The sequence below is a fragment of the Mustelus asterias genome, chromosome 25 (genome assembly GCF_964213995.1).
Source record: "Mustelus asterias chromosome 25, sMusAst1.hap1.1, whole genome shotgun sequence".
Classification (NCBI taxonomy): Eukaryota; Metazoa; Chordata; class Chondrichthyes; order Carcharhiniformes; family Triakidae; genus Mustelus; species Mustelus asterias.
Window position 1 is genome coordinate 39266373 of NC_135825.1, and position 15318 is coordinate 39281690.

Consider the following 15318-nt stretch of genomic DNA (forward strand, 5'->3'; position numbering starts at 1 on the left):
GGGGGGTAGGTACAGAGGAGATGTCAGGGGTAAGTTTTTCACTCAGAGGGTGGTGGGTGAGTGGAATCGGCTGACGTCGGTGGTGGTGGAGGCAAACTCGTTGGGGTCTTTTAAGAGACTTCTGGATGAGTACATGGGATTTAATGGGATTGAGGGCTATAGATAGGCCTAGAGGTAGGGATATGATCAGCGCAACTTGTGGGCCGAAGGGCCTGTTTGTGCTGTGGCTTTCTATGTTCTATGTTCTAAGTTCTCTCTGGTAAGGCAAGTATTGGAAGACGACAAAAATAATCCCAATTCTTTGATTTTTGAAATTGCTCTTGTTTCTGACTTGGATGAGGAGGACATTTATTCTCAGTTTGCTTCTAAGAAACAATCTTAACTATTGCGTAAGTATTAGAAGCACTGTATTAGTCAAGATATTAATTGCTATTAGCCCATAATTTGCACTTGGTATTGACCATTGCCTAAGCTATATATTTTTAAAAGGAAGGAACGGTGATATATTCCCAAGTCGGAATGGTGAGTTTTTTAATGTTTAAGTTTATTTATTATTGTCACAAGTAGGCCTACATTAACACTGCAATGAAGTTACTCTGAAAATCCCTGAGTCACCACACTTCAGTGCCTGTTCGGGTACAGGAGAACTTAGCACAGCCAATGCTCCGAACCAGCACATCTTTCAGACTGTGGGAGGAAACGGGAGCACCCGGCGGAAACCCATGCAGACATAGGGCGAACGTGCAGACTCTGCAGTGATCCAAGCCAGGAATTGAACCTGGGTCCCTGGTGCTGTGCCACTGTGATAACTTCCAGGTGGTAGTGTTCCCAGATATTTGTAGTTCAGTCCTTCTCGATGGTAGTGGTCATGGGTAAGGAAGGTACAGCCTGCTTCTGACGGTGCTGGCAATTATACCAGACAGGTTAGTTTACATCTAACAGCCTGAGAGGCCAGTCTACAATTCACAACCAGGAGGCTTGGCCCGCATCCAGGGGCAGTGCAGAGACCTCTGTAAAGGCAGTATAACTACCTTTGCTGGACCAGGAAAAGACATTTCCCAGACTTGATCCTCAACCTTGTATTGTGTGGTAACTATAAGCTGGATTTAATTTACAGATTTATTTTATTTGGATTTTTTTGGGAAGGGAAAGGTCTGAACATGTTAATTTCTACATAAATTGTGTGTTGTGATGATACGGTGCCTTTAAGAAATGTATTAAATGGATACAAAATTGGCTTCTGTCTGTAGAGGTTAGTTTTTCAAACTGGAGGCCTATGACCAGCGGTGTGCCTCAGGGATCATAGAATCATACAGTGCAGAAAGAGGCCATTTGGCCCATCGAGTTTGCACCAACCACAATCCCACCCAGGCCCTATCCCCATATCCCTACATATTTACCCACTAATCCCTCTAACCTATGCATCCCAGGACACTAAGGAGCAATTTAGAATGGCCAATCAACGTAGCCCGCACGTCTTTGGACTGTGGGAGGAAACCGGAGCACCCGGAGGAAACCCACGCAGACACAGAGAGAATGTGCAAACTCCACACAGACAGTGACCCGAGCCGGGATTCGAACCCAGGTCCCTGGAGCTGTGAAGCAGCAGTGCTAACCACTGTGCTACCGTGCCGCCGATCAGTGCTGGGTCCATTGTTATTTGTCACTTATATTAATGATTTGGATGAGAATATAGGGGGCATGGTTAGTAAGTTTGCAGCTGACACCAAGATTGGTGGCGTAGCGGACAGTGAAGAAAGTTATCTCCGATTGCAATGGGATCTTGATCAACTGGACCAGTGGGCTGACGAATGGCAGATGGAGTTTAATTTAGATAAAAGCGAGGTGATGCATTTTTGTAGATTGAACCAAGGCAGGACTTACTCCATTAATGGTACGGCGTTGGGGAGAGTTACAGAACAAAGAGATCTATGGGTACATGCTCATAGCTCCTTGAAAGTGGAGTCACAGATGGACAGAGTGGTGAAGGCGGCATTCAGCATGCTTGGTTTCATTAGTCAGAACACTGAATACAGGAGTTGGGACATCTTGTTGAACTTGTACAAGACATTGGTGAGGCCATGTTTGGAATACTGTGTGCAGTCCTGGTCACTCTATTATAGAAAGGATATTATTAAACTAGAAAGAGTGCACAAAAAATTTACTAGGATGCTGCCGGGATTTCTTGGTTTGAGTGATAAGGAGAGGCAGGATAGACTGGGACTTTTTTCTCTGGAGCGTAGAAGGCTGAGGGGTGATCTTATAGAGGTCTATAAAATAATGAGGGGCATAGATCAGCTAAGTAGTCAATATCTTTTCCCAAAGTTAGGGGAGTCTAAAACTAGAGGGCATAGATTTAACGCGAGAAGGAAGAGATACAAAAGTGTCCAGAGGGGTAATTTTTTCACACAGAGGGTGGCGAGTGTCTGGAATAAGCTGCCAGAGGTAGTAGTAGAGGCGGGTACAATTTTGTCATTTAAAAAGCATTTAGACAGTTACATGGGTAAGATGGGTATAGAGGGATATGGGCCAAATGCGGGCAATTGGGATTAGCTTCGGCGTTTAAAAAAAAAAGGGCGGCATGGACAAGTTGGGTCCAAGGGCCTGTTTCCATGCTGTAAACCTCTATGACTCTAATATCATGTTAGGTTCGTTTAGAAGTTAGCTCTATGTATATTGTGTCGATTTGCCTGTACCAGGCAGCACATATGCTGAGAATGCAGGAGAATGATGGTTTTGAGATAATGGGGTGTTTGTTTTAATCTAAGCTGATGCATTAAGTTTTATGATTGTTTTCCCCTAGGGTTTCAGAGTAGGGTTTAATTAGGTTGGTGGATTTGCGGATAGCGATGAGGACCATCAGAGGATACAGCAGGATATAGATCAGTTGGAGACTTGGGCGGAGAGATGGCAGATGGAGTTTAATCCAGACAAATGTGAGGTAATGCATTTTGGAAGGTCTAATACAGATAGGAAATATACAATAAATGGCAGAACCCTTAAGAGTATTGATAGGCAAAGGGATCTGGGTGTACAGGTACACAGGTCACTGAAAGTGGCAATGCAGGTGAAGTTAGTTAAGAAGGCATATGGCATGCTTGCCTGCATCGGCCGGGGCATTGAATTTAAAAATTGGCAAGTCATGTTGCAGCTTTATAGAACCTTAGTTAGGCCGCACTTGGAATATAGTGTTCAATTCTGGTCGCCACACTACCTGAAGAATGTGGAGGCTTTGGAGAGGGTCCAGGAAAGATTTACCAGGATGTTGCCTGGTATGGAGGGCATTAGCTGTGAGGAGAGGTTGGAGAAACTTGGTTTGTTCTCACTGGAGCAACGGAGGTTGAGGGGAGACCTGATAGAAGTCTACAAGATTATGAGAGGCATGGACAGAATAGATAGTCAGAAGCTTTTTCCCAGGGTGGAAGAGTCAATTACTAGGGGGCATAGGTTTAAGGTGCGAGGGGCAAGGTTTAAAGGAGATGTAAGAGGCAGATGTTTTTACACAGAGAGTAGTGGGTGCCTGGAACTCGTTGCCGGGGGAGGTAGTGGAAGCGGGTATGGTAGTGACTTTTAAGGGGTGTCTTGACAAGTACATGAATAGGATGGGAATAGAGGGATATGGTCCCCGGAAGGGTAGGGGATTTTAGTTAAGTCGGGCAGCATGGTTGGTGCAGGCTTGGAGGGCCGAAGGGCCTGTTCCTGAGCTGTAATTTTCTTTGTTCTTTGTAGGTTGATTGACAGAGGCAAAATCACGTGAAGGGAAGGAGCTAAGCTTACAGAGAAAAGCAGACTGTTTCTGCTCAAGTCTGAGAGAAGCAAGTGTTTTTCTCTCTCTTGATGCTGCTATTTGAGTATCGGAGGGCAGGTATCTCGCTTTATCACTCTCCAGGTATTCATATGCTCTAGGCCTGTAAACACGCACCAGCACGTAAGGTGTGTTGTTTGCCAACTGATTTTAAAGAGGAGTCTAAGTCTATAGAATCCCTACCGTGGAGAAGATGGCCATTCAGCCCATCAAATCTGCATCGATGACAATCCCACCCAGGCTCCATTGCTGCAACCCCATGTATTTACTCTGCTAATACCCCTGATACTAGGGCCAATTTAGCATGGCCAATGAACCTAACCCATACATCTTTGGACTGAGAGAGGAAACCCATGCAGACACAGGGAGAAGACAATAACCTGAGGCCGGAATTGAACCCCGGTCTCTGGCGCTGTGATGCAGCAGTACTAACCACTGTGCCATCCTATGAGGAATGTTGTTTAAATTGGAAATAATAAAGATAGGTTAGCAGATAACAATTGTATCTTGTCATGTTTAAGTATTTAAATTTGTAGAAGTTAAGCTAATTCATTCATTATCGTTAAAAGATACTGTTAAATAAAGTTTATTTTGATAAAAGCTTCCTAGTATGTCAGTAGAATCACACCTGGAATGAAACACCTAATCTTCACACTAATGCCAAAATCAAAGAAAAAAATAGTTGGGCTCTAGTATAACTGCCTTGGGGATTTCTGATCTGGTTCCTAACCATGTTTAGTCATTTATACACTTCATTGTCTTAGAGCATTGTAGTCCCGTCTGACTTTTTGTATTTTCTTCAATTGAATAAAATAGTCTTTAATAACTGTTAGAAGATGACTGGACCGGTTCTTCTCACGATAGTTTCACGTTACACATCCTAAAAACAAAACTATACATCTCCGTGAGCCAGTGTTTCAAGTTGGAATAACCGCTAGTTTAAAATCTGCACCTTTCATGACACTAGATTTCACTCATGTCGTCATTCTTGACATTAGCTCGCAGTTCTGCAATGTTTCAAGATGTCGTTTGTTTTTTATGTAAAGCAATCCCATTATTAAATCTGCATTATTAAATAATACTGCAATCCCATTATTAAATCTCCAACGGCATTGCTTACAGATAGAAATATGGAAGTAAAAAATGATTAAGCGCATAAATGAATTTGTATCAATGCCCCTAGCAGTTACCTGCAAAAAGATATCCAATGCTTACCTATCACTGTCCGATGATATACAAAACAGAGAATAAAATATCAGAATTGAATTTCACCTTTCTTGCTGCAGTGATGGCTGTGTATCGAGCGGACTGCCCTGCAGTTGGAGCCAGTGGCAAGCTTCTGCTATTCAGTTTGCTGTTGATATTATTTTTGATGGATGGTTTTGATTTTTCTGTGGGAGCAAAATAAATCAAATTTTGAAGTTTTATCTTGAACAGGTATACATAAAAAATAAAGAGCCAACAATCAGAACTCTAAGGGATGAACCCTCTCACAAATTCAAACATTGTCGACCCATCAAGAAACGTGATGAACGTTTCAAGTCTTACTAAAGTTAGTACTTCCATGATAATTGAAAGATAGTTAGAGAAGCCAGAAAGGGGTCCAAAAAAAGATGAGGCATCAAGAAAATCGATACTGAAAAATCACCCTTTGACTAGAGCTTAATCCAACAGTGCTGAAGCAGCTACAAGAAGTTCTATACAAGAACTGGACTTACTAGCCACCTAGAACGGTCTACTCAATTATAAATATAACGGCTAGCAACTGACAGCTAACTTTCCAAGTTATAGCAAGACCTAACTGTAATGAAAGGCTTAAGATTTTGCTAAAGCACGGTTTTACAGGTGACTGAACAGGAAAGAAGTTGAGAAAAGACAGCCTTCCACAGCGCCTCCTCCTCCAACTATCTCAAGCAGGCTTTTGGGGTCACCAATAGAGCTTTGAACAGGTTCATGAAGATGGGCCTCTGGAAAAAGTTGTCCCAAGGAAACAGACATGTTCTGCCCATAGTCATGGAACAAAGCTTTGACAACAGTAGTGCATCACATTGATACATGGTCCAAACATAAAGTCAGTTATTTGAAACTCGGATTTTGAAACCTGCTGCCAATTCAGGGTTCCAACTCTTATTTTCAAAGTTTCAATATTGGATTGACGAAAAACGGTAGTAGTATTTGGCAGATGACAACATAATGTACAAAGATCAAAGTATTTAGTGAAATTGCCAGTGACAGTTATCGTTGAATCAGTGCTGTATCAAGATTTCCCCCCCCCCAAACAGCATTGGCACAAGATATCTATTAGATAGCTGGATGCATGACTTATCAACACACTTGATGGTTATATCAGATTCAGATGGGAACCAATATCTCCTTGCATAATCCCCTCCATCACGGCCCCATTCCCACTCAGGCCCCATCCCCACAACATACCCCAGCACAGTTATGGGCCCAGCGAGCACTGCCAGAGTGCTTGGTGGGCATTGCCCAGCCATGCGCCCAACCCCCAATGCCCTCCGGTCCCCCCCAGCCTGGTCATGGTGCCTGATCCCTGCTGGTGGAGGCCATGAGGGACTCTCTTCCTGGCTCGTCATGTTGACATTGCAACCCTCCTCTGGCATCGAGTGTCTAACCCTTCGAGTTCACCCTATTGCGAGTTTGCTGTGGGGTAATGACGAGAAAATTGGATCTCACAAAAATCAAGGTGTTAGGGAAATACTATTATAAAGAGGGAAGAGGCAAACAAATCAAAACACGTATACAGATGCGGGGATGAGAGGATAAATTAGCAGTGTTTAACTGGGGTGTTAAATGAGTAAGAAGTTTAACAACACCAGGTTAAAGTCCAACAGGTTTATTTGGTAGCAAAAGCCACACAAGCTTTCGAGGCTCTGAGCCTCGAAAGCTTGTGTGGCTTTTGCTACCAAATAAACCTGTTGGACTTTAACCTGGTGTTGTTAAACTTCTTACTGTGTTTACCCCAGTCCAACGCCGGCATCTCCACATCGTGTTAAATGAGAACAGAAAGAAAGCAAAAAATTAAAGATAAAATGCTAATTCCATATTTTCTGTACATTTATAAAGTGCTTCCAATGATTTGATCTGTCTTCAGCTTACCTGCATCTATGTCCGACTCAGAATCGGAGGCATCATCCTCCTCCTCAGAACTGGAGCTGCTGGATTCATCTTTTTTACACTCCTCGTCAACCTTTTCTTGCTCAGATGATTTGCACTTTGTTTCTTTTTCTTCCGAAAATAGAGTGTCTTTACTGTGACAATGATGAAACAAGTCAATTTCAGTTAACTACACAAACTACTTCAAGTGACTGATTTCATTAATTACTGCAATGTATCATAATGAGATGATGTAAAGTTGAAATTTAATTTTGCAACTACTTCAACATAGAGAGGATAACCTTTTTTAAAGTTTGGACGACGTGGAGCAAATGACCAGCAAACAGATCACACAAAAGCTTCTCAGTTCAAGTGTGATGACAAAGTGAAGCAAGATGCTCCCAGCTATTATCTTGCCCATTTGCATTTTTATGAGCTGCTTATTGAAGAGTATTAGCAATGATCATTATTCTCTTTTTTTAAATCATAGATTTAAAAGGTTGAATCTTCTCCCAGATCTTTTATTAAAGTGTCTCACAACAGGGTAAAATCAAGGAAGGAAAAGATGACAAAATAATCTTAGTCTATTTAGTTAAAAATTAAAAGCAGAGAATAAAATAATTTTGAGCACAATTAGATATTTTCAACCAATTGTAAGAGGCACAACAAAGCTAAATGGTGACCCACACTTATTCTACTCTATTCTGACACCAATTTAATGAGGCAGAAAAGCAACCCCAAAGTGTGGCACTTTGGAATTAAATTTGCAAAGCATGTTGGTCTGGAGGTAGTAATGTTGGAAAACATATTCTCAGCATTAGCACTTAAGAATGGGAGCAGTGGATTTAAGAGGCAGTAGATATTTTATTGTCTGGAGGAGGCATAATCAGGTAGATTAAAAACCACTTTCTGAATTTGCTTTGCCTGCTCTACAAGCCAGGAAAATTCTGTAAAATTTGCAAAGCCGGCAGAAGGTTTCCTATGGAAATAAAACACAATTCTTTTCCAAAATGGGTATTGCTGAATGCACCAAGTGATGTACAAGCCACAGTGTTATTCTTTTACTCTGACAGTTTTCTTATTAATCTCAACTATACAGATAAACATTTCAACAGGAAAAGCAGTTTCTTTCAGAAATTGCAGAGGTCTGCTCTGTAGCCCAAATTCCACAGATTTTGATCAGTGGAATGGATCAATATCAGTTTTAAATTTCTTTTCTAAGGTATTCTTTTTGCAGTCTATCTCTTGTCCTTTTTAATCATGGATTTAAAAGCTTGAATCTTATTTCAGGGTTTTTTTGAAGTGTCACAAAATGGGATAAAATCAATGAAGGAACTTCTGATGTTCAAGAATGTGGCTGTACTGTCCAACATCTTTTTATACAGGAGCATAACTCTGGAGTTTAACAACCAAAACACCTTGTCAGCCCCTGGATCATTTGTCTTTGGCAAATATCCTTATTTCAATAGAAACAGAAAATGTTGAAAATACTCAACAGGTCTGGCAGCATTTTTGGAGAGAGAATCAGAGTTAACATTTTGGGTCAAACATGACTTCTGCTCAACTGAGAAGGGTAGGAATGTGATAGGCTGTCTGCAAAAGCGGGAAGGGGGAGGAAGAACAAAAGTCTGGGATATGGTAGAGGGCAGGAAGGATTAAATGACAAAAATGTCATGGATTAAAAGGCAACGTGAGTGGCAATGTTTGTAGTAAAGAGACAAATCATTTGTCCAGAGTGAGTGTAAATGCCAGGATAATGAACAACTCAGTCCTGAAGCATGACCCCGAGCTTTCGGTTGCTTGCCATTTTAATTCACAACCTTGCTCTCATTTCTGTCCTTGGCCTGTTGCAGTGGTCCAATGAAGCTCAATGCAAGCTCAAGAATTAAGCACTTTATGGACTTCTGGACAAAGTCCTTGGCCGTGGACTTTGATCTTCATTTTGAAGCTTTTCTACCTCGTATGCCACTTTGAAGCTTTTATTTTCATGTTCTTACATTTGTAAACCAGTCTGTCCAGTTTAACAGACATTCTTCAATGCTTGTTGAACGTAGACTTAAAAAAAAATAACTATGCAAATTCACTGACCAGGACTTTACAGCCCCGCCCCACCTTAGCACGTCTGCCCCACTGTTGGATGTGGCAAGCTATTTAAACTTTCCTTCAGTTCAGGGGGGCTGTAATATCCCACCAGAGAGGAGGGGGTCCTAAAATCCTGGTCACTGTATTAAAATAAATCCTTATAAACTATCTCCAATTTTTTTTGCCTGCAAAGGAAAGAGAGGACTCAAGTAGCTTTAGTAGCTCATACGACAGCCTGAATTTTGATTGTAATTGCACTCTCTTCCGCAGCAGATTCTAATCCTGAGTCTGCAGTCGCCAGTAATGGGACCAGCTTGATTCTCGACTCTAGGTGCCCTTCGACCTGTCCCCTCCGACAGGTCCTGACCCAATCACTCAGAGGCTGGCAGCTCTAAAGTTTCAGCAGCACCACGAGAGGTGGGCGCTGCTAGGACAACCATGAAGGTGCCTCAAAATACAGATGCCCTTGGACAGACAATTCATCAAGGCTCTTTCGAAAGCACCTTCCAAACCCGCAACCAAGGACAAGGGCAGCAGAAGCTTGGGAACACCACAAGCTGGAAGTTCCCCTTTCCCCTCCAAGTCACAAACCATCCTGACTTGGAACTCTATTGCCATTCCTTCACTGTCACTGGGTCACAATCCTGGAACTCCAGAACGGTATTGTAGGTGTACCTACACCTCATGTCCTGCAGTCAGTAGTTCAAGAAGTCAGCACCACCATGTTCTCAAGGGAAATTTGAGATATGCTAGCCTAGCCACTGACACCCACAGCTCATGAAAAAAGTTAAGTAGAAATAATAAATTCAGGATGGTCAAAAGCACAAGACCCTGCTGATCAGAGATTAGAAGATTGTTAGGGCTGGGGAGCAGTGGTAGAGACTGAATCTCCTGATGCAGCCCCTTTGGGACATACAGCCTTTGACTTTGATGGCTGCTGCAGGCTGGTTCACCACTGGCAAAAAGCCATCCACTCTGCTTTAATGATCCCCAACAAGGTGCTTAATTATGCAAATTGGCTCCCCACCTCAGTGAAGCGGTTAGATGGCCCAGTATGTCCCCCGACCTGTTAGAAGGAATACAAATGCAAACAGCATTTAGTTAAGTTACCATTTAATTAGACACTGCAGTTTACAGCAGTAGGGAGTGGGGGTGGGGGGAAGAGGAGAAACTCCACTAAAATATTGCCCACAAGTTATGGTTATGGTCACGAGAAGGCCCTGGCAGGTAGGATTAAGGAGAACACTAAGGCGTTCTATAAATATGCGAAGAGTAAAAGGATGAGACATGACGGAATAGGGCCTATAAAAGGTGAAGGCGGGAAAGTCTGTACGGAACCAGTAGAAATGGCAGAGGTGCTCAATGAGTATTTTGCCTCGGTTTTCACAGAGGAGAAGGACCTGGGTGGATGTACTGCGGGCGTGCGGTGGACTGAAAGGATTGAGTATATGGATTTTAAGAAAGAGGTTGTGCTGGAATCTTTGAATGGCTTCAAGATAGATAAGTCGCCGGGTCCAGATTGGATGTACCCCAGGTTACTGTGGGAGGCGAGGGAAGAGATTGCAGAGCCTCTGGCGATGATCTTTGCGTCGTCGATGGAGACGGGAGAGGTGCTGGAGGATTGGAGGATTGCGGATGTGGTTCCTATTTTCAAGAAGGGGAATAGGGATAGCTCAGGTAATTACCGACCGGTGAGTCTAACCTCAGTGGTTGGTAAACTGATGGAGAAGATCCTGAGGGACAGGATATATGAGCATTTAGAGAGGTTTAGTATGCTCAAGAATACTCAGCATGGCTTTGTCAAGGGCAGATCGTGCCTTACGAGCCTGGTGGAGTTCTTCGAAAATGTGACGAAACACATGGACGAAGGGAAGGCGGTAGATGTGGTTCATATGGATTTTAGCAAAGCGTTCGATAAGGTCCCCCATGCAAGGCTTCTAGAAAAAGTGAAAGGGCATGGGATCCAAGGGGCTGCTGCCCGGTGGATCCAGAACTGGCTTGCCCAAAGGAAGAAGTTTAACAACACCAGGTTAAAGTCCAACAGGTTTATTTGGTAGCAAAAGCCACACAAGCTTTCGGAGCTCTAAGCCCCTTCTTCAGGTGAGTGGGAATTCTGTTCACAAACAGAGCTTATAAAGACACAGACTCAATTTACATGAATAATGGTTGGAATGCGAGTACTTACAACTGATCAAGTCTTTAAGAAACAAAACAATGTGAGTGGAGAGAGCATCAAGACAGGCTAAAAAGATGTGTATTGTCTCCAGACAAGACAGCCAGTGAAACTCTGCAGGTCCACGCAACTGTGGGAGTTACAAATAGTGTGACATGAACCCAATATCCCGGTTGAGGCCGTCCTCGTGTGTGCGGAACTTGGCTATCAGTTTCTGCTCAGCGACTCTGCGCTGTCGTGTGTCGCGAAGGCCGCCTTGGAGAACGCTTACCCGAATATCAGAGGCCGAATGCCCGTGACCGCTGAAGTGCTCCCCAACAGGAAGAGAACAGTCTTGCCTGGTGATTGTCGAGCGGTGTTCATTCATCCGTTGTCGCAGCGTCTGCATAGTTTCCCCAATATACCATGCCTCGGGACATCCTTTCTTGCAGCGTATTAGGTAGACAACGTTGGCCGAATTGCAAGAGTATGTACCGTGTACCTGGTGGATGGTGTTCTCACGTGAGATGATGGCATCTGTGTCGATGATCCGGCATGTCTTGCAGAGGTTGCTGTGGCAGGGTTGTGTGGTGTCATGGTCACTGTTCTCCTGAAGGCTGGGTAGTTTGCTGCGGACAATGGTCTGTTTGAGGTTGTGCGGTTGTTTGAAGGCAGTAGAAAACAGTACCACTGCCGGGAAGTCCATTGTCAACTTGTCCGACTACACACTTCAACCAGATGAAATCGAAGTTCTCAGCCGAGGGCTTAATTTTTGCCCCACCACCAAAATAGACCCCATCAGTCTCGCAGCAGACACAGAGGAATTCATCAGGCGAATGAGGCTGAGGGAGTTCTTCCACAAACCCCAAGAGGCCAACAACGAACACAATGGGACAGCCAATGAACCGGAACAGCCGACAGAGAGATCCGCAGTGCATCCGAAGAGGAAAGAGTCGAATTGGACTCCTCCGGAAGGCCGCTGCCCTCGACTTGACATGTATGCCCAAGCCGTCAGGAGGTGCGTCAACACCAAATTCATCAGCCGCACTCACAAGACAGCCCCGAACATCACCCAAGCACAACGTAACGCCATCCACGCTCTCAAGACCAACCGCAACATTGTCATCAAACCAGCAGACAAAGGAGGGGCCATCGTCATACTGAACAGAACGGATTACTGCAAAGAAGTGTACCGACAACTCAACAACGAGGAACACTACAGACAGTTACCTGCAGATCCGACCAAAGAACACACCCGTCAACTCAACACTCTGATCAAGACCTTTGATCCGGACCTTCAGAACACCCTCCGTGCTCTCATCCCACGTACTCCCCGCGTTGGAGATCTCTACTGCCTCCCGAAGATACACAAGGCAAACACAACCGGCCGTCCCATCGTATCGGGCAATGGGACCCTGTGCGAGAACCTCTCCGGCTATGTCGAGGGCATCCTGAAACCCATTGTACAAAGAACCCCCAGCTTTTGTTGCGACACGACGGACTTCCTACAGAAACTCGGCACACATGGAGCAGTTGAACCAGGAGCGCTCCTCGTCACAATGGATGTCTCGGCACTCTACACCAGCATCCCCCATGACGATGGCATTGTTGCAACGGCCTCAGTGCTCAGCGCCAACAACTGCCAGTTTCCAGATGCAATTTTACATCTCATCCGCTTCATCCTGGACCACAATATCTTCACCTTCAACAACCAGTTCTTCATCCAGACACACGGAACAGCCATGAGGACCAAATTCGCACCTCAATATGCCAACATCTTCATGCACAGGTTCAAACAAGACTTCTTAACCACACGGGACCTTCAACCGATGTTATACACTAGATACATCGATGACATTTTCTTCCTTTGGACTCATGGTGAACAATCACTGAAACAACTCTATGATGACATCAACAAGTTCCATCCCACCATCAGACTCACCATAGACTACTCTCCGGAATCGGTTGCATTCTTGGACACACGCATCTCCATTAAGGACGGTCACCTCAGCACCTCACTGTACCGCAAGCCCACGGATAACCTCACGATGCTCCACTTCTCCAGCTTCCACCCTAAACACGTTAAAGAAGCCATCCCCTACGGACAAGCCCTCCGTATACACAGGATCTGCTCGGATGAGGAGGATCGCAACAGACACCTCCAGACGCTGAAAGATGCCCTCATAAGAACAGGATATGGCGCTAGACTCATTGATCAACAGTTCCAACGCGCCACAGCGAAAAACCGCACCGACCTCCTCAGAAGACAAACACGGGACACAGTGGACAGAGTACCCTTCGTTGTCCAGTACTTCCCCGGAGCGGAGAAGCTACGGCATCTCCTCCGGAGCCTTCAACATGTCATTGATGAAGACGAACATCTCGCCAAGGCCATCCCCACACCCCCACTTCTTGCCTTCAAACAACCACACAACCTCAAACAGACCATTGTCCGCAGCAAACTACCCAGCCTTCAGGAGAACAGTGACCATGACACCACACAACCCTGCCACAGCAACCTCTGCAAGACATGCCGGATCATCGACACAGATGCTATCATCTCACGTGGGAACACCATCCACCAGGTACACGGTACATACTCTTGCAATTCGGCCAACGTTGTCTACCTAATACGCTGCAAGAAAGGATGTCCCGAGGCATGGTACATTGGGGATACTATGCAGACGCTGCGACAACGGATGAATGAACACCGCTCGACAATCACCAGGCAAGACTGTTCTCTTCCTGTTGGGGAGCACTTCAGCGGTCACAGGCATTCGGCCTCTGATATTCGGGTAAGCGTTCTCCAAGGTGGCCTTCGCGACACACGACAGCGCAGAGTCGCTGAGCAGAAACTGATAGCCAAGTTCCGCACACACGAGGACGGCCTCAACCGGGATATTGGGTTCATGTCACACTATTTGTAACTCCCACAGTTGCGTGGACCTGCAGAGTTTCACTGGCTGTCTTGTCTGGAGACAATACACATCTTTTTAGCCTGTCTTGATGCTCTCTCCACTCACATTGTTTCGTTTCTTAAAGACTTGATTAGTTGTAAGTACTCGCATTCCAACCATTATTCATGTAAATTGAGTCTGTGTCTTTATAAGCTCTGTTTGTGAACAGAATTCCCACTCACCTGAAGAAGGGGCTTAGAGCTCCGAAAGCTTGTGTGGCTTTTGCTACCAAATAAAACTGTTGGACTTTAACCTGGTGTTGTTAAACGTCTTACTGTGTTTACCCCAGTCCAATGCCGGCATCTCCACATCATTGCCCAAAGGAGGCAGAGAGTGGGTATAGATGGGTCTTTTTCTAAATGGAGGTCGGTCACCAGTGGTGTGCCCCAGGGATCTGTTCTGGGACCCTTGCTGTTTGTCATTTTCATAAATGACCTGGATGAGGAAGCGGAGGGATGGGTTGGTAAGTTTGCCGACGAAGGTTGGTGGGGTTGTGGATCGTCTGGAGGGATGTCAGAAGTTACAGAGGGACATAGATAGGATGCAAGACTGGGCGGACAAGTGGCAGATGGACTTCAACCCAAATAAATGCGTCGTGGTCTATTTTGGTAGGTCAAATGGGATGAAGAAGTTCAATATAAAGACTCTTAGTACTGTGGAGGATCAGAAGGACCTAGGGGTCCGGGTCCATAGGACTCTAAAATCGGCCCCGCAGGTGAAGGAGGTGGTTAAGAAGGCGTATGGTGTGCTGGCCTTCATCAATCGAGGGATTGAGTTTAGGAGTCCGGGGATAATGATGCAGCTATATAAGACTCTCGTCAGACCCCACTTGGAGTACTGTGCTCAGTTCTGGTCGCCTCACTATAGGAAGGATGTGGAAAAGATTGAAAGGGTGCAGAGGAGATTTACAAGGATGTTGCCTGGATTGAGTGGCATGCCTTATGAGGATAGGCTGAGGGAGCTCAATCTTTTCTCCTTGGAGAGACGAAGGATGAGAGGAGACTTAATAGAGGTGTATATGATGTTGAGAGGCATAGATCGGGTGGACTCTCAGAGGCTTTTTCCCAGGGTGGAAATGTCTGCTACGAGAGGACACAGGTTTAAGGTGCTGGGGGGTAGGTACAGGGGAGATGTTAGGGGTAAGTTTTTCACACAGAGGGTGGTGGACGAGTGGGATCGGCTGCCGTCAGTGGTGGAGGCGAACTCAA

The 15318-nt window shown here is 44.9% G+C and overlaps 1 protein-coding gene across 8 annotated transcripts in view; it reads right to left on the reverse strand.

Moving 5' to 3' along the window:
- Positions 1-15318, reverse strand: part of LOC144511899 (protein phosphatase 1 regulatory subunit 12B-like) — a 317939-nt gene that overhangs the window by 161447 nt on the left and 141174 nt on the right. For all 8 annotated transcript variants that reach the window (XM_078242333.1, XM_078242332.1, XM_078242335.1 and 5 more), the window contains exons 8-9: positions 6923-7074; positions 5078-5196 (exon numbers count right to left, since the gene is read on the reverse strand). In XM_078242333.1, the coding sequence (XP_078098459.1) occupies positions 5078-5196; positions 6923-7074 (271 nt within the window). The remainder of the gene's footprint in view (positions 1-5077; positions 5197-6922; positions 7075-15318) is intronic.